This window comes from Limulus polyphemus, unplaced genomic scaffold (assembly GCF_000517525.1).
Source record: "Limulus polyphemus unplaced genomic scaffold, Limulus_polyphemus-2.1.2 Scaffold18, whole genome shotgun sequence".
Lineage (NCBI taxonomy): Eukaryota > Metazoa > Arthropoda > Merostomata > Xiphosura > Limulidae > Limulus > Limulus polyphemus.
This window is the reverse complement of record NW_013665628.1, coordinates 1,719,506-1,739,962: the sequence shown is the minus strand read 5'-3', so window position 1 is coordinate 1,739,962 and position 20,457 is coordinate 1,719,506. Positions and strand designations below refer to the sequence as shown.

Sequence of the window (20,457 nt, the reverse complement as noted above, 5' to 3'; positions counted from 1 at the left end):
AAAAAGTATTAATTTAGAAATGAGGACTTAAAGTACGTATGTATATATGTATTGTGCATGGAGTTCAAAAAACTGAATAGATTTCTGAGTAAAGTATAAACAATCTAACACAAGTGGATTTATCGATAATCACCATAAAATAACAGATAAAAAATAAAAGACTTCCCAATGTAAACTTTTTTATTTGTAAAGATGGACAAGATATTTAAAGGTCTTTTCTTTTAAGTTATTTTATATTCTTTTATCTTGCGTTTTTATAATGAATTCTTTTGACGAATCTGTTTTGGATTAGTCTTATATTTGTTTGATATTGGTTTTAAGATTTTTGTACCAGAAATTAGTTTTAAATGGAATAATCTTTCAGAGGAAAGGTATATTTTAATAAGCTTTGTAACTCTTTACAGATACTTACTATACATAAGAACACTAATAAAATACATATTTAATATGGAAACTTCAGAGAAAGTCAATGTCTGGACAATTGAGATTCTCAAAATAAAGATTTGAAGTGTTAAAAATGCTTTGTCATTCATAGGCTGTAAAATGATAAGTCTTATTTTAATTAGTTTGAAGCTTTATCAATTCCTTTGTTTTTATTTATTTAATTTTCTATATTATTGCCAAAAAGTATACACATAAAACTTGGTTATTGTGTATGGTTACTAAACACAGATATTAGCTGTCTCTCTGTAGTGATGTAGTGTCTGAAAAATGGGTAATTTTATTTTTTGAGTAATCTTTATTTATTTATTTTTCTTGTGTAGCAATTATAGACCACAATACAAAAATCTTGGACGGTGGCCTGAAATAAATTTGACCCTATTAAGAGGATCTTGTCCATTCCCAGCTTTAAAGCCTAGTGGTCTAAATAAAAAGCAGACAAGTGACTTTGTTATTAGAAAAAATAAAACTACTGAAAACAGGTTTGAATGTTTATTGTATTGTAATCTTTTTTTTTTTTTTTCAGAATAAGGATCAGAATACAATTTATTTTATGTTCACATGATACAGAATCTTTGAATTACAGGGTGGATTTTTATTAATGAAAATCCGTTATTTACATTTAATTATATTGAAGCAAGAAAACTGACAGAGTTTACCTAGCTTCATTTTATTTGTTATATGTATTTTTTACATCTCCAGTGTTTAATGGTTAAAATTTCTAATGTGTTTTCGGCTTAATACCTCAGTGCAATACCTAAGTGAATAAAATATTGGACTTTGTCTGCAGGATCAATTCTAAAATTACCATAATATGGGATATTATTACACTAACAAATACAAAATGGTGGTATCTACTAACCAGGATTCACTTGAAAACTGGAGCTTTATACCATAGTTAAACTACACTTGTGGTATACAGGCATACGTCATGTTTCCTACACCATTATTTAATATAAAAATATATATATATTTACATACGTATGTGTGTATGCTTAATGTAGAATATCTACAATTCCGTCTCTGAATTAAATCTAATCAAAACCATCTTAGGTGTGAAAAAAAAGATGTGGCTAAAAAAGGATTGAGCGTGCGACTTAAAGGAATGAAATTAAAATTGGTGGCCAAACTGGTAGCTACACTTATAGCATTGATAAGGATTTTACAGCAAATATTCATTCAATAGTTAGCCAGGTCACATTTTTTTTCAACCTTGGGTATGATGGTGGGTAAAATAAAATACAAGATGTTTTTTATTAGATGTCATGACTTTTTGTCAATACACACCAACAAACCATAGCAAGTAAGATAGTGACACATGATAGTAACCAACATTAGCTTTAGGATCACAACCCTATTATTTGGAACAGATGTATACTTTACAGAAACAACCAGATTCTTTAAAATATATTAATGTAGTTTTTCCTCTCTTAAAATAGTGTTAAAACTTCCTTTATACTAATGCCATGGAATTTAGATTAACAGTTTCTTGTCATCCCCCCATGCAATTGGTACAGCTGTATCAAGCATCATTATTTATGCTAACTGCTTAAGCTAATATCACGTGATGCTAAATGCTCTTTAATTAGGATAATTTCATAAAATTTAGTAAATTTGTGCTGAAAAGTTGGCAATGAATAATAAACATCCACCTGTATGATTCTTTTTAAAATTTGAGCTATAAACTGTTAATCTAGTTTGCTTGGCCTAACCAATATTTACGTATCTTTAAGTCCTTTTGCTTTTAGTTTTGCCACTCTAAATCAGCCGTTTTTAATACTAATAACAAAAAATTTAAAAACGATCCAATTTTACTATTAGTTGAAGCTGTATTAAAAATATTAGGCCAATAGTTCACGTGACTTTTTGCGTAGACAGGATCAGAATTTTTTGTTGAATAACTTTGCACAGGTGGCTTATATTTACACCAAATGAGACTTCTAATTCTAGGTTGCAAAGAACTATCAGTGTACCAAATTTGAAAAAAATCCATAATAGTTAAGTATGTTTTTCTATCAAATAAAGTTTACCTGTTGCAGTCTGTTAGTGACTCAACAGTGAGTCTGTGGACCTATAATGCTAAACATCGGTTTTCAGTACTAATAATGAGCAAATCACAAATAGCTCATTGTGTAGCTTTTTGCTTAACAAAAAACAAACAAAAATTGAACTGCTAATAATACTACCATGATACTTTGAAGTTTTATTGTTGTTAGTTCCTCTAACTGTTGTCCAGTTATTGGATTAATCACAGTTTTATAGCTTTTGTTTTGACAATTGTAATCACTGCTATCATAGTCAGGTTGTATTGTGTAAAAATAGTACTGATTATTCATTAAGTCAATCAAGTTAGTTAGTGTAATTGACCAACAAGAGTCTTTATGTCATATAAAAAATAGTGCTGAGTGGTCAGGATGCATGAACTGTTTGTTTTGCTATAAATATTCAAGGAAATGATGAGTTTACTTATACTAAACATGATTGTTTTAAATACAAATTGACAGGAAAAAATTAAATCCTTAACTTTGAGCAAAGTAGACATAAAACAAGAGCAATAAATATCAAAATTGAAATGACTACAGGCTTGTTATGCTGTTCATGAAAGAAACTCTATCTACTTTGATGTATTCTTTCTTTAGTTCTTGATTATTTGTTTGCTTCATGTTTGAATTGCATGCTAGTTTTACTAGTAAATGTTTTTCCCAAAAATACATGGCTTTATGGTAAAAATGGCCAGGATGAGGATCCTGAGATTGTTGTGTGTGTTTTAAATAATGATTGTTCCACTGTGTTTTGTAGTGTATGTAGTTTCTTTCTTTTCATCGAAGTTGGAGAATTCAGATTTTCACTCCACAGTACATTTTCTGGCAAGCCTCATGCTCTTTTATAGTTCCTACGTGATTACTCAAAGGGATGTCAGTGAACTTGAGAATACTTATAAAAATGGCTCATTATCTGTGAAACAAAAAGAAGAATTAAGACAAACTCTGATTACTCAAAGGGATGTCAGTGAACTTGAGAATACTTATAAAAATGGCTCATTATCTGTGAAACAAAAAGAAGAATTAAGACACTCTGAAGAAGGCATATGTTTAAATAATTGGAATTGTTTTTCAAACAGAACATATATGATTGACCCTTAATTACCAAAAATGTCTGATATTAATATTGAATTATAATAACACCGTTTTCATAGATTAGATGAATCCCCATCTTTAGTGGCTAGTTGGAAGTACATCATAGACAGCTAGTCATATCTATGGGTGGAAGAGTTCTGCGTTAGGTATAGAATTTCATACTGCTGCAGTTTTGGTAGGAAAATTCTCAACAAAAATAAATTTTTGGATTTGATTCATGTGGATCGTTTTTTGGTTCAGTTTTATCCTCGAGTCATATTTTTAATGTACTCACATGTCTGCACAGTGATTTATACCATAAGCTTATTACCATTGATTGTGCATGTGTTAGCAAAATTAGAGGGAGAGACTTGTTTGTGAGTGCTCAAAAAAAATTTTCAGTATTGGCAGAATTTTCTACTTCCCACCATAAATATCTAATCGTGAATGTGCTATCGTAGAATATACAATAATTAGATATATTTTTATTTTCTTTAATTTACTGGTTTAGTTACTGATACGTATATGTAATTGTATTTAAGGCCTGACATTATATGTTATTCTCAAGTAGAGATATTTGTAGGAAAAGTAAATTATCTTAGCTTTCGTAACCTTTTGTGTATGACTACTTATAATTAGAACAGTTTTCACTAGTCTCGCTAAAACAGTTACATGTTCACTAATCTGAAATTCGTATATCTGTTATATTAAAACCTTAAGTTGTAAGTTATTCTTAAAATGATCTTTAAATATTTTGATGTTAATCATTTAAAGCAAATTCTAAAAAAAATTTCTTCTTTGCAGTAAGTTCAACCTTAAAATGTTTTCAAAACTTCAGCAGAGAAGAACACAGCTTTTTACAAGTGGATATTGTGAGCTTTGTAGTTGTCATTATGCCAATCAACAAAAGGTACTGAAATTGATTTCATAAATGTATTTTTGTGTAAATAGGCATATAAGTGATAATAAGTTTGATACTAAGTTATGTTATGTCTTACACCAGCATGTTAGATTTCATTACTAAGAGCATTAGAAATGTTGAAAATGTGTGTTTTGTGGCATTACAGTATTTATTACACTGTAGAGCTTACATTTTGTATTAAGAACCTATTTTTTTGCATTTTGTAGTTATAATATTAAATTCTTATACAGGCCTTTTTTTTATAAGTAATTTTTATAAAATATATTGTTTGTCCAGTGTATTTAATGATTTTTTTTTTGTAAGGAGTTAGTTGATTTAATTCCTGAAAGTTTGAACTTTGAGTATTTCATCTTTTAGTCTACTAGTAGAAACACTGCCCTACAGGGGGGGGGGGCTATTTATGCTAGCAATTAGTAATCATAGTATTCATACCTCATTATGAAAAATTAAAAAAAAAAAGTTAACATTTTCTAAAAAAGGTATATTTTGTCTGAGAAGTACTGCATGGGAAAAGTGTTTGAATTGTACTTTTTAGTCATACACAACACATTGCATCAAAATGATTCAATGCACAGAGCTTACAATTTTCATACATTTTACTGATATAGACTACAATGTTTTATACTTTAAAAGTGCTACCCTTTATTGAAAAAAATTAATTTTGTTTTTAAGAACTTCAGTTTCTCAGTACTACATTTAAATATTACATCAATAAAGATATAATCAAACCCTCGCTTACAGATCTAGTCAAAGTCGTGTTCTTGTGAGGAGAGTACTTTCATTTAAAATTGTGTTCTGTTATAAAGAAATGGTTGTTACAAATATCATAGTTATTTTTCTAAATGTCTGAATCTTGAATACCTAAAGTGTGAAAATTTCTACGGATCTTTGTTTGTGGTGCCATTTGATAGATGGCACTGTTACATGAGCTTCAATCATCACTTCTGGCATTGAGATCTTGTATACCAGCACAACAGATGGCACCGTTGTATATATTATTTCTGTCACATAGATATATAGATGGCCAGCCATTGTTTCATTACAGTAAGATTTATTTACTCTAAAATTTTAATTTAACAACATAGGTCAACATGGAACTATTTTTTCCTTTAAGGCTGTCCTTGTACACCCACCCTTAAGAGAAGAAAAAGTAAAAACTTAAATCCCTCTTTATTTTTCAAGAAATTATTGATTCTCCTTTTAAGCTTTTGTAAGAAGCCAGCCAATTATCCTGTGTCTTTGCTGTCTTGAGAATATAGCTTAAAGAAATCAGAGGCTTTTATCCTATAAATCCATAGATAATCTTATAAACTTTGATAAGAAAAAATACGTAAAGAGATCCTAACCTGTCTCCATAAGATAATCCTTCCATCCCCAGAATCATCCTAGTAATGCTCCTCTTTAAACCAGAAACTTTGTTCCTCTAAGACTGTTCCTGCACATCCATCCTTTGAGAGAGGAGAAACTAAAAATTTGATTATCCTTTTATACTTGTAAAGAAACAGCCAGTGGCTACTACTGCTAACAGTTAATTGTTTTATAAGCCAATTATCAATTAATCAAACTTTCTAGAATATTTTCTACTATAGAAGATTAACTGCTCTTTAACTTCATGGGCAACTCCTATCACCTCTTCAAAAAATAGCAGTAACACTAGCAATTCTCCAATCCTCAAGCATTTGCTTACTCTCTGCCGAATTATCAAAAACAAAAGAGAGAGCTTTGGTATCCTTTAAAACCCAGGAAAAAATCTTGTTTTTTGTTCCTGGTACTTTATCTGTTGTTACATTTTAGTCCTTTCTTTCACATGATTTGGGTCAGGGTCAGTAATATTGCTAACATACTCTATTATGTCTGTAGTAAGCTAATTAAATTTGAGTTTATCCGTTATCCTTTTCATCATTATAGATAAACATGCTTATGTTGAATTAAAAGCAGTTTATTTAAAAAAAATTCAGATCTATCCCACATCACCTTTAACTTATTATTTCAATCCACTGATGACAAATCTTGTCTCCTGGTCTCACAAAATTGGTTTTTTGAAAGTTAGAAATTAAATGATCATCTTCCCCAACTCTTCCACACTTCAGCTCTGCAATCACATCTTAATTATTAGTCAGTTAATCTAAAGTTGCATTCCAGGTGGTTAGGGACTTGACTCACAATTTTTGTCTCACCAAACATGCTTGCCCTTTCAGCCGTGGGAGTGTTATAATGTACAAGTCAATCCCACTATTAATTGGTAAAAGAGTAGCCCAAGAATTGGAGGTGGGTATTGATGACTAGCTGCCTTCCCTCAAGTCTTTCACTGCTAAATTAGGGATGGCTAGCGCAGATAGCACTCGTGTAGCTTTGCACAAAATTCAAAACAAAACAAATCATTTGATAAGCCTTCTGAACCATTTGGTATAGAAAACCACAAAATATTATGAATCACTTCAGGAAACCTCTCACTACTTGACCCTATGCAGTTCCAATCAGTGTATCTAAAATCAATATTAAATAATTATTGGGTCATGAGCAACTACCCTGACCTCATGACACAATTTCTTTGAATTCATCTATCATATCAGGTGGCTTATAACAATTAACAGTTAAAAGCATTCTAAAAAATAGATAATTATTTTTATATATGAAAACGAAAAAATTTTATGGTTTAAATGCTAAAATCGAAAAAGCATTAGAAACCAATAATCATGTAAAACAAACAGATTGGAAGGAAAGTGGTAAAAAACCTATCTCAGTTTGTTTAATTTTAATCACAAATTTCAGACCTACTGGTTTCTGATACTTGCTAGCTTTCATCTTTTAAACCATAACTTTTAAAGTACTGTACTATATATATATATATATGGCATTTCAAAGCATCTATTGTCTCCAATTGGCTATCCAAACTGATGAACTCTATTATTGAACAAAAGACCTATTGGGCAGTAATTTTTGGGATGCAAAAGGCTACCAGCATTTTTGATTATTTTTAATAATATTAAGCTTTTGGTTTTAAAACAATCTTAAATTGTTTTTTGTCTGACTTACAGCACGTGACTACTGAAAATCACAGGGACTTTTTATTAAATTCTGAAAATTTTAAGAATCTAAAGAAGGAGCTTGCGGAGTTGTCTTCAGTACAAAAATTTCTGTTGAAAGTGAAAAAGACTATACCAAATTCGTCCCATATGTCTATTCAGTCTCCTTTTAAGCAAAGGTAAGCATAAGTAGGTTTAAGTTTATTTCATATATCCAGTCAGGTCAATTGGAAGTTTATATAAGTTGAAAAAGTAAAAGGTAGGGCCTTCAGTAACAAACAAGATCACATAACTGTGAGCTGGCACTTATTTTGCATAAACATGAACTGAATAATACCATTGGTATTATTTAAGAACAGTACTAGGGCTTTGTAATAGCTAAAGTATAGAAAACTCAACTTATCATTAATTATTATAAGCAATTTATTTTGTATAGAGATGATTTGAAATACACTTTGTGTCTTTGTAAAATTGTAGGTATGCTATTCCAGATGAGATAATTTTACTGTCAATGTTAATCATTTAATGTTACATTTAGTTATTATAGCATAAAATATGTCTGCTTTGTATTACACCATATTTCATATGAATTTTTTTCTCCTTTTGTAAAGATGTCAGGCTGGCCATAAGCCCATTATGTTGTTAATATAGTTAGTAACATATTTAATATAACTAAACACTGGTAATTATTAAGCAGTACCAATTGTTAGCTATAGTAATATCAGGCCTCCCAGTGACCTATAAAACCTCTTAAAGCCTACATTCTAACGTGATAACTCACCTCTTTACACAGATTAGTTATCTTCATCATCACAGCACGACTGCCAAAGAAATTTCCATGCTACTAGCCTTGAGGCAACTCTCACCTAATTTCACATGATTTTATGTGAATTGCACCACTGCATGATGATGTCATAATGTGGCAAAAGCCCTCCACCAATAGCAGAGTGACACACTTCCATGTTCATTTACTTGCCCTATGAATTTGCACTCATAAATCTTCATTCTTCTTTTCAGTATTGTATTGTATAAGTATGTTTAAGTTTCTTGTCTATGTTAAATTTATTGAGATTTGCATTGTTAACAAAACTTTGATTTTTGTTTCAAAAACTTTAATTTTTTTATTATGAATTCTCAAGTGCCGGTGATTTATACTTATTCTTGAATGTGGGAAATTGTTCGCATTTAGTACTTATTTCTGTTGTAGCTTTCGAAGGCTCATTAATTGTCTGGGTTGTTGCAGCCATTGTTCAAGGTATTGTGGATTACCACATGCTTAATTGGTTTCCTGCTCCCATCTCATTGGCCAAATGTTTTTCTCCTTAGTTGGGAATGTTCTATTAGATTACAACCTTCACCTGATTTGCTTTGGGTAGTATTTTCCCTTTTGTGAAATGAATTTAACCTTTCAATCTCTTTCTGGATTTCCTTCTCAGGTATGTTCCTTTTCATCCTCTCTGCCTGTGTTTTTTATTATTTTTCAATTTTTTACTTTCTGACTCGCAAATCTTAGGTTTATCTTGTCTTATCTCCTTGCTTGTTATTATGATTTATACTGTTTCCTTTATCTAATAACTCTTTTCTCATGTTCAAATGCCTCATCCTCCTCATGTTTGTGACTCCTTTTGTCCTAATTTGAGACTTTCTTCCCTTCTTTTTCCTGATTCCCTCTCTTTGTTTTCTATGTGGTGGTCAGCTTGGGGATTGAGCTTTTTACCTTCTATTTCACTTTCTAGTTCCCTATCTTTGTGTTTTTTGTCTTATTCACTCTATCCTTCTATATTTCCTCACCTGTCTCCATCTTTTATCTGATGGCTTCTGTAGACATTCATTCTCAGCTCTGTTTGGCTTTTTCCACTTCTTCTGTTCTATCTCTCTGTACTTTGTTCCCTGCTGTTGGGGCTCATTGAGTTGAGTTACATTCCTCTTCACTGTACTCCTTGTGTAGTTATTATTCATCTGATTCCCTTTTGTTAACTAGATATCTTCAGTGATGTTTTTTTCTCCTGGTGACCTGGTCTGATGCTATATGATTTCCATCCCTATTATCTTCCAGGTTTTTTTTCCTCTTTCTCAACCTTGCCCTCTATTCCTATTCCTCATCTAGATCTGTCTCTTTCCTACCTTTCCATTCCAGATTCCAGGCTCTCCTCTGTTATTTTTTAATTATCTTACCATTTGTCACTCTTTTTGCCAGTGATTATCACATATGTATGTTTCTGTGGGTACTTTTCTCCTGTTGCTGGTTTCGATTTCTGCTGACAGTCGTTTTCCATTTCTACACCTTAGTCTCCTTCCTCACTCTTCTTTTCACTTTTGTTCTCACTTTCTTTTCTCCTCCCTCTGACCCCATCTATGGTCTTTTTTACCCCGGTCTGCAGTTGGCTGTGGTTGATGTGTCATCCCTTTGTTTTCTTTGTCCTGTCCATTTTTTTGTGTCTTCCCATTCTTTGCTCTTCCCTGTGACATCTCCTTTCTCTCTTTTTGTATTTGTTGGTATTGTGAGGGTCTTTGCCTGTGATCTATGTCGTATCTGGTCATCAGGTTTTAGACTTTTTGTTTTCTCCCTGTGTGAGAGGTTCTTTTGCCTTTATATCTTATTCTGTATTTCCTACAATGAACCTTGTGGACCCAAGGTTTTCTTTCTTGGAGTCCTTTGCCCCCCCCTTTCTGAGTTTCTTCTCAAGGAATTGGCACGATAACTGGACCTTGCTCTTATTTCTTTCTTCATTCCCTTACCACCACTCAAACCAGATATCTCTTTCTTCAATGCTTCTCTCTCTGATTGAAATACTTTTTTCAATGAGGACAAGACTTCTGACATTTAGATGCTGAACAAGAATTCACTTCACATCAACATACTTGACCTTTTTGCTCTTTGTTGAACATGTTCCCTTTTCTACCCCTATTGATGACTCATTTGGCCATGTTCCACTCAACCTATTCCATGGGCTTTTCCTGCTTCAACCATCCTTGTGACTGCTGTTCCAGGGTGTTTTTGTTTTGGGTGTTAACCAAACACTTCTGAGCCTCTTCACATTCTTTGCCAGGAGCTTCAATCTTGATGGTGGACTGCTTCTCTTGGCCAAGCTATTCTATAAATAGAATATTCTCTCCACCCCAGACCTTCTATGGAGCTAACACTTGGTTGGACATGTCCATGTTAGACGATTTTGACACTTTTCTCAACTCTGGGCTTCTTCTCTTATGATCTTCTATTCCTCATCCTTAGGCTCTGGCTGTTGATTTCTCACTCAGGCCTGGTCTTACCTCTTTCTCTACACATACTTCTCTGTTCATCTCCTCCTTTTGGGCCTCGGATTTACACACTACTCCTTTTGGGGCACAACTGTTGGTGTCTCTTTGACTGCCTTAGCCTAGGACCACTTGATATTTGAACTCCCCCTTCTCTTCTCATTATCCCCTCTCTCTTGCTTCTCATTCTCACACTTCCCTTCTTTATTGAGGGATATTCTCTCTCCATCCTCATGCATGAAATTTGCCCGATCTGTCACCTATCAGGCTGTAATTTCCACTAATGTGGTATTTTTGTCACATTCTTGTAACCTTCACTGTATTTGTCTAGCACCATTTCTGGTAAGTCTTTGTCTTTTGTTCTTCAGCCACTCCTTTCCTTCTTGCAGTAATTCTTTGCACCACCTTTCTGCCTTTCACACTCAACTGTTTGTTGGTGGATTCTCTGTCTTAGCCTTTCCCAGTTGTCAGGTTGCTTTTCTCATTTCCTGCTAACCAAGAGGTGTTTTTTTCTCCTGTCCTCTCCTTTATATTTTGCTCCTTTGTTCTCCTCATTCCTCCTCGTCTAACTCACTTGTCTGACTGAGACCTTAATGTGGTTTTGCATGATCTATTGCATACCTATTTGAGGTATGACTTCCTGATTTGTGTACCATCTATCTCTTATGATTACCATTGTTCTGTTGTATTTCCTTTAGATGCATCTTATACCTTTTCCACTGCACTTTTATTTTCCCCTCCATAGACTGATCCTTACTTACTCTGACTGACTTTTACTGCTCAGGAGGTACACCATACATCTCCCTTCAATCTCTCTCACATATTGGGTCATTTACACCAAGCTTGAGTCCTGTTGGGCTGTTCAGTGTGCCTTATCACAAACTTTTCCCTTTAGGAGTTCCTGTCTATCTGTCCCACTTTTTCCATGGACCTATTTCCTTCTTCCCTAACTGGATGGGTCAGTGAACTCCTCGATGACATGTTCATCTTGGGATGTGGATGTTCACATACTGCTTCCCATTTCTTCATTATTAATTTCTCACCTTTTTCATTTTCTTACATATCTTCTTTGACAGCCCTTGGATGAGTTCTTCCTGGTGGGTATGTAGACTCTCTCCACATTCATTTCCTTCTTTACACCTTCTGGCTGTTTTATCTCCTGATGGTTCTTGGCTTCCACAGGTTGCCATTCTTTAATCACCCCACCATCTTTGGGAAGAATACATATTATTTCTCTTCCAGAAACCCTATTTCATTACATAGGATCCCATGAGGTGACTGGTTGTTGTCTCTCAGGATATACTTACCTGAAATCTGCATGAAGCCAGGATAACAAAAGTGCTCATACAATCTGCCTGGCTCTACATGTGCCCATTATGAGATGGGGTATTCTGCAAGGCCACTTGAAGTATCCTCATGGTACATATATCTATATTCACTTTATTGTCCGATCCAGATCGTACCTATTCCAGGACTATCATAGAAAAAACCAGCACTAGGGAGATGTTCTACCCACTTTTTTGGATTGCATTTGTTGGCTTGTAAAAATAGGGATACATGGCAACCCATTGCACTGTCTCCAGATGAGGATCCAGGCACTTTCTTTGGGTCTCCTTTATGTGAATCCCCTCCCCCTTTGTTGATTGGAGCACAGGAGACCCTTGCCACTTACTGGTTCTTAGTTGCTGGAGTGGTGGACCATGGAGAACCCTCACTGATTAGAACTCAACCAATGGGGTTAGAACAAGGAGTACAAATATGATGAGAAGTGGGGTGGTAGTGACACTGTTAGTGTAGTACAGGTCACCCTTTGTATAAATCAGATACATCACTCACGTCACCCGTGCCTTCCTCCTGCAGCCGGAATCTGTTCAGTAGAGTCGAGGTGTGCACACATTAAATAATTGTGACCTTCTCCTGTAGCCAGAGTCTGTTCAGTAGATTTCAGATGCTATACAATTTTGATATATATGACTAATGTGCCCTCCTTCTGCAGCTGGCATAAGTCTTGTAGATTTTGGTGGTATATTTGAGGCAAGCACTCTATATAAACCCACAATGTGTCTCTAACATACCATTATACCCATAGCTGGTGCTAGTTCCATAGAGTCTGATGTTAGAGTTGAATCGTTCACAATTATCCATAGTGCATAATGTGCTGTCCTCCCACAGCTGGAGTCTGTCCTGTAGAGTTGAGGTGGACACAGATATTTACCACATGCACCCTCCTCCCACAAATGGTGTCATGTCTGATGGTAGAGTTGAGGTGAGCACACAAGGTACAGTCTGAACATGCTCATCCATCCTATACATATTGGTTGTCTGACAACTTGTGTGCAAATACTCAGACAGTCAGATCCCTGCCACACAAATTTGGCTTCTATGCCTCTTCCCTTTTCCTATACAGGAGAAGAGTATACCCTGGATATAACAAAATGCATTCTTCTATGGAATCCCCGTCACTGGGTGTCACACCCCATGGGCATCCTTTGGACACTTTCTGAAGGATGCTCATCTAGGTAAATTTGCACCAGACCCTCCATCATATTGACTTGGTATTCTAGCTAATCTGTGTGATGAGGTCAGTTTTTATCAGAAAAACACTTTCAGGTAAGGAAAATGTTAACTTTTGAAAATAGTTCTATTTTTGTGAAAATGACTTGTAAAATTTATATTTTTTTAATAAACCTGAACCGTGTGTATTTTTATTTTCATAAATGTTTTGAAAACACGACTTGAAATTTTTTTGCTGTAACAGTTAACAAAACCTGTGACAAAAGCCTGATAAGTTGGTAAATATTCTCTGAAAAAATACAAAAAATCTATTTTGACCCTCTTAATATTATGGTCTTAAGTGGTTCAAGTTGAAAAATTATTTTTTGGCAAAAAACTTTTAATTATTTAAACATTTTTTGTCAATGAACCTATAAAAAGGTTATATTTTCATATTACAGCATATTTATGCAGTCATTTTTTTAATAGACTGGAAGGCCTGTAATAAAAATGAACATTATTTTTTAAATGTAAGTATTTTGCACAGTAGGATACACAAAACGTTTTTTAATTATAAAAAGGAAACATACATCAGTCATGTTTAATTTAACTTTCACTATATTCCCACTGGGAATAAAATATGTTTTCTGTTTATATATAAACACACATCTGTATGCATAGTGGAAATTTATTTATCAATGTTCTTTGGGGAACAAGGGTTTGTGGATATGTGAAATACACAGATAAATAAGGTGCCATTATGTGTAACTGGAACATAAATTCATAAAATTTTAAAGGGATAAACTGGAGCTTATTAGCCCATCAAGGATGTCCCTTCCAGCTCTCAACTATAACCACCCCTTACTACTCATATGTTCATCCAATCGTTTCTTGAACTCGCTTAAATTTTCTGCCACCACCACCCTTGAAGGCAGCTCATTTCAAAAGCCAACCACCCTGTTTGAAAAGTAAGACTGTCCTATTGTTTTCACTGCTAAACACAAAAAAGTATGGATCTATATTATCAATACCCTTAATAATCTTAAACACCTCAATCTTTTACCCTCTGACCTTTCTCCTCTCCAGCAAAAAGAAGTTTAGAGATTTTAATCTCTCCTCGTAGGACAATTCCACCATCCCAGGTATCATCCTAGTGGCTCTTCTTTGAATCTTCTCCAACAATTCAATGTTCCTCTTGAGGAAGGAAGCCCAAAACTGTAAACAGTACTTTAAATGAGGCCTTACAAGTGATCTATACAGTGAAACAATAATATCCCTTGTCTTGTATTCAATATTTCTATAGATGAAACCCAAAATTCTATTAGCCCTATTGCTAGCTACAATACACTGTTTAGATTACTTAAGTGATTTTTTGATCACAACACCAAGATCTTTTTCTTCAACCATAGTATTTAATGTATTCCCATTTAAATTGTAATGATAATTTGAATTGTGAAAACCTACATGCATCACCTTACATTTTGGATAGTTAAACATCATCTGCCACATATTGGCCCAATGCATCAAATGATCTAAATCTCCCTGTAAGTCTGCAACATCCCAAAAATCTTAATGTCATCTGCAAACTTCAATATTTTGCTAGTCATTCCAAAGTCAATATCATTAATATAAATCACAAACAGCAGAAGAACCAGCACGGAGCCCTGAGGCATACCACTTGTAACAGTGATCCAATCAGATCTAACTGCATTACTGCTCTCTACTTTCTATTCCCTAGCCAATTTTCTATCCAACTTAATAACATTTCTCCAAAACCACAGAGTTCATTTTTCTAACAAGTCTTTTGTGAGGCACCTTATCAAATGCTTTCTGAAAATCAAGGTAAACCAAATTCTCAGTATTTCCTTCATGAACTCTTGCAGTAACATTCTCAAAGAATGTCAGAAGATTTGCTAAACAAGACTTTCTCTCAATGAAACCATGCTGGCTCATTGACACTTTATTAAACTGCTTTAAGTGCATCTTTAATCACACTCTACAAAACCTTTCCAACTATTGATGTAAGACTAACTGGCCTATAATTGCCTAGACAATGTTTATCATCTTCTTTAAATATTGGACTAACGTTAGCCATCTTCCAATCTTCTAATACTCTTTCATTACTCAATGACCTATAAAAATATTAGCTAGTGGTTCACAAATAAAATCTTTAAGTTCCTTTATAACTCTAGGATAAAAGTTGTCTGGTCCAAGGGAATTATCAATTTTTTTAGGTTTCCCAACTTTTGTCTTATGATTTCAGAACTTAATATGATATCTTTTACTTCAATATTTTCCCCATACATTAAGTGCTCTGGTTGAGGCATAATTGTTGTATCTTCCTTTTTAAAACTGAAGAAAATGTATAATTTAATAAATTTACCATCTCATAATCTTCAGAGATCAACTCCCCACTATCATTTTTAAGAGGTACAATCCTCATCCTGACATTTTGCTCACCCATTATATACCTAAAGAATTCCTTATTGTTTGGTTTAACCTTCTCAGCCAACCCTCTTTCATATACAGTTTTGCCCTTTTAACTTCCTTTTTAACCAGCTCTTAATTTTTAGAGTCCTCCAAGTCCTTATTATTTCCAGTAAATTTAAATTACTTGAAATTATTATGTTTATCCCTAATATGATCTCTTAAACCTTTACTAAACCATACTGGCTTGTTCCGCTCCATTGCCCTTTTTTTTTCTGTAGGGAATATGTATGTTCTGTATGCATATTAATATTTCCCTAAATGCTACCTACATCTGTTCAAGATCCCCTCCCAACGTTTTAGTCCAATCTACAGAAGCCAGATTATGTCTCGTTCCATCAAAATTGGCTTTCCTGATACTTGGAATCAGGGTACTATTTTTCCTCAATTCATCATGCAGTAAAATCCCAATGGTCACTTGTACTTAAATGCTCACCAACCACAACTCTTTCTATCATATTTGCATCAGATGTTAATATTAAATCTAATATAACTTCCTCTCTTGTAGGTAGTCCAGCATGGCCAAGTGGTTAGGGGGCTTTATAATATGATGGTCAATCCCACTATTCGTTGGTAAAAGAGTAGCCTAAGAGATGGCGGTTGGTGGTGAATACTAGCTGCCTTCCCTCTAGTCTTTCACTGCTAAATTAGGAATGGCTAGTGCAGATAGCCTTCGTGTAGCTTTGCGCAAAATTCAAAACAAAACAAACTCTTGCAGGTTCTGTGATCAGTTTGTGTATAAAAGTATCCTGAACAATTTCCAAAACCTGTCCTCCTCACTGTCAGACTCGAAAGTTTACCATTCAATATTCCTGAAATTAAAATCTTCAGCTATCATTCTAATCTCTTTATACAGTTTCTCATTAACTTTTACATTCTGACCTGGTGGTCTATGACAATTCCCAATTACAAGACTTTTCCCTTTATATCCACTAACCCAAACTGACTCAACCTCAGTGCTATTTTCTTTAATATGCTCTAACTCAACAGGATGCAATTCACTCCTCACATATAGAGCTACTCCTCCCCCTTTTCTCAGTACTCTATCTCTAGTAAATATTCTGAAGCTTGGTATTTCAAACAAATTTCTCTAATCCAAATTATTAAAATCCAACCAAGTATCAGTGATACCCATAATATCAAAATCCTCACTTTCCATGACTGCTTTGAACTCATCAGTTTTATTTCTAATACTCCTAGTATTACAATAGTAACAATTAATCATAGATTTTAAATTATGTTCATGTTTTATGCCTGTTGGACATGTTTTCTTGTCAATTATATTTTCTATCTTACTAATATCATAGCCCTCACCTCTGTCTAGTTTTACTTTGAATCTACCACTACAGCTGAGTTAATAGCACTTGCTAACATGCTAGCCCCTGCCTTGTTTAACTGTAAGCCATCCATTCCAAAAATATAATTTTCCAATTAAAATTATCCCACAAATCCATCCAGCCTATTTGCTCATCCCTACATATTGATCTAAGCCTGGCATTCAATCCTAGTGACCTATTTAGTATTTCATCCCCACAATTTGTTTTTGGTAATATCCGTAATAAAACCCAAGCTATGACCCCTTTTCTTAAATTCCCTTATCAGTGTTTTATACTTATCAATAAGCTCCTCAGATCCATTTTTCCTTACATCATTATCCCCAACATGTACTACAAAAACTGTATTGATACTTGCACCCTTAACTATCTCTCTGGTTCTATCAGTTATATCCTGTACCCCTGCTCCTGGATAGCATAAGCATATTCTTTTGCTCCTATTTACTCCACATACTATTCTATCTAGGTAGAGAGTCACCTACAACTATAACTTAACTAGCTTTTACATTATTATCCCTTGTGATCCCATCTATTTCCCTTACCTGCTCTTCCCTCATCACTAGCACGTGCTTGGAACCAGTTGCTTAGCCTAAACTAAAAGCCCATCCTTGCCCCTAAATACATTATTTTCCAAGCTGTTAGCCCTATTTCCTTTCTTAACTACCTTGAAATTCTGTTTTCCAACTGTACCCTTTGTTAAGAAGTTTAAGTTTTTTAAGAAGTGTTTTTGAAACATTTTTGAAACATTTCCCTCATCACTAGCAAGTGCTTGGAACCAGTTGCTTAGCCTTAACTAAAAGCCCATCCTTGCCCCTAAATACATTATTTTCCAAGCTGTTAGCCCTATTTCCTTTCTTAACTCCCTTGAAATTCTGTTTTCCAACTGTACCCTTTGTTAAGAAGTTTAAGTTTTTTAAGAAGTGTTTTTAGTAACAATGTTTTTGAAACATTTCACTGTTGTAAGATATTTTTCTCAAGCTTGAGAAAGTCCATTATAGTCTTGTTTCAGTGAGGTAAAACATGTTTGCTGGGTTTTACTTAGTAACTGCTTTAGTAAGAAAACATACTGTTGGTGTGAAAGTGCTTTATAGTCACTTTGAGAAAAACCTATTGTTGTATCTGCTTTAGTAGGACATATTTAACAGAATTGGAATCCTTCTGCTAATTGTACTAAGAAACAAAGTGTTGCATATGTAGTGCTGCAGTCTTGGCACCTTCTCCACAAATTTCTTTGAAATTTCTTCTTCACTGTCATCATCACAGTTACACTCATCACAAACACTGCTCACAGTTTCTGCATCAGTGACGATGGTAAATCCCAAGCCACACATCAATGTTGTTAGTATTGAGGGACTCAGGTTTTAACTGATTTGCCATTTCACACAACTCTGCTGTGATAAAATCCTCAGTTATACGTTTGCTTTCTAGAGATAAAAGGTTTTCATTTTCCACCATAATATTGTTCCAGTTTTTCATAATAGTCTCCCTTCAAACATTTTCCCACACTTTAGAGACCATAAACCATATAGATAAATGAAGTTCTACTGTATACTTACAAATGCATGTGGTAATTGAAAAAATACTGTGAACAGTTTTGTCTTCATCTGATCCAGTAGCTTTATGCACAGCACTAATGCCTATTTTATCTTAACCAACACAAATAGCAAATAACGAATAAAAATATACTATGGATTTCAGAATGCTTGAAACTTTCATCTGTACTGGTTTGAATGACCTGATTCTCCTATCTGTCAGTAAATTTCATGTTGTGAAGTAATATGTATTAATATTAGCATGTAAACATTTGTTGACTGAATAAAAATAGAAACTCTTTGTAAAGTTTTATACATTCAGAATAATACTTTTAGTTATAATGGTTAATGTCACTGAGTATTGTAAAATTTGGATTTTTACACAGTATATACATATGTGTGTGTATGTATATGCATATATGTGTTAGTAGACATATACACTTAAAAAAAGTAGTTCAACTTTCTAATATTTTTATAAAACATGCCTACCAAAACAAAACTAATTATTTAATTTTATTGGATGAACTTTGAACTTTTACAAACAGTCTACTCCATGTAGCTAAAAAAAAATCACCATATTACATGATCAGATGGGCCAAAATTTATAACAGTAGTCTGTGAATAATTACTATTGTCAAATCAATGAGAACCTGGAATTTATTTTAATTGTTTGACATTTATCTTCTTTCTCAGTGATTCAAAGGAGTCAGTTTGCTATCCAGCAAAGAACATGCAAAATGCACCCCAAGTTAATGGAATGTCATTTGGCAAGAATAAAAAGCACAAAATGATTGGCTCAACCCTTGTCCATTGTCAACCTCAAGGCAAAGAGATTTGGGAGACTTCAATCAATTTAAAAAAAACACAGAACTGGAAGATAGGAACATTACTAAATGTTCAGCTAAAATGATCAAAACTGATAGTAATTGTGAAAAATCTAAATTTCTTAAAAGCAGCCATAATTTTAAGGTGAAACGTTTTTTGAATGAAACAAACTCTGTTATTATACCTGGTAAAAAAGTAGAATGTGAAGTTAGTAGTAATTGTGCAATAGATAGATCCCAGACTTTGAAGAAATTGAAAATGTGCAGTGAAGAAGACATGAACTTTGATAAATGGTTAGATAATGACCAAAAAATGTACAGTGAAGGAGACAAGAACTTTGTGGAACATGAATTTATTTATCCTAGTTGTGGAACATCTGACTGCTGTTGGCCCTTCTTTGAAAACTTTCTAGAAAAACCTTGTACCAGGAACTATCCTACACACCTGAATATCTCCACTGACTTCAAAAAACAGTGTTTCATCAATCCTCCAATTAATGGATTTTATCAAAGTAAGCCATGTTGTAATGAATGGGACATTGACACTAAGAAGTGCTTTAATTGCACACGTGCTAAGTCTTATCGGTTATTCCAGCAGCAAGATTATCCATTAAACTTTGGGAAATGTCTTGGTGTTGACAATCATAGCTTAGACTTGTTGATGGGTGGTCAAAATAAGGAAAAAGCTTGCAAGAAACTTGAATTTCTTCCAGAAAGCCTACCTGTTCCATCAGGAAGTGTAATTATACAGGAAAAATCTCTGTTAACAGCTATGGATTTAGAACGTGATTCTACACTTGAAACCAACCCCTTTATTAAAGAACCTCTTCTGACAGCTGTGAATACTGAAAATGGTGATAACGCTAGTAAGTCAAGTTTTTTTTCTTTAACTAAAGATAAAATAACATGTTCTATGGTAGAAAAATCTTTTTCTTCGAACCCATGTGACACAAATCAATTTGAAGTAGAACAAACAAATACTTCTTTTGTGGAAGATCCATGTGCTTTATTCTCACCTGCAGCATCT

At 33.8% G+C, this 20,457-nt stretch overlaps 1 protein-coding gene across 1 annotated transcript; it reads left to right on the top strand.

The window, feature by feature from the left end:
• Nucleotides 1-868: 868 nt before the first annotated feature.
• LOC111085406 lies at nt 869-19,516 on the top strand. Its single transcript, XM_022383802.1, has 4 exons — nt 869-923; nt 4,362-4,467; nt 7,518-7,684; nt 19,300-19,516. Exons 2-4 carry the CDS (start codon nt 4,378-4,380, stop codon nt 19,514-19,516), a joined length of 474 nt encoding a protein of 157 aa, XP_022239510.1. The 5' UTR covers nt 869-923; nt 4,362-4,377.
• The last annotated feature ends 941 nt before the right edge of the window (nt 19,517-20,457 follow it).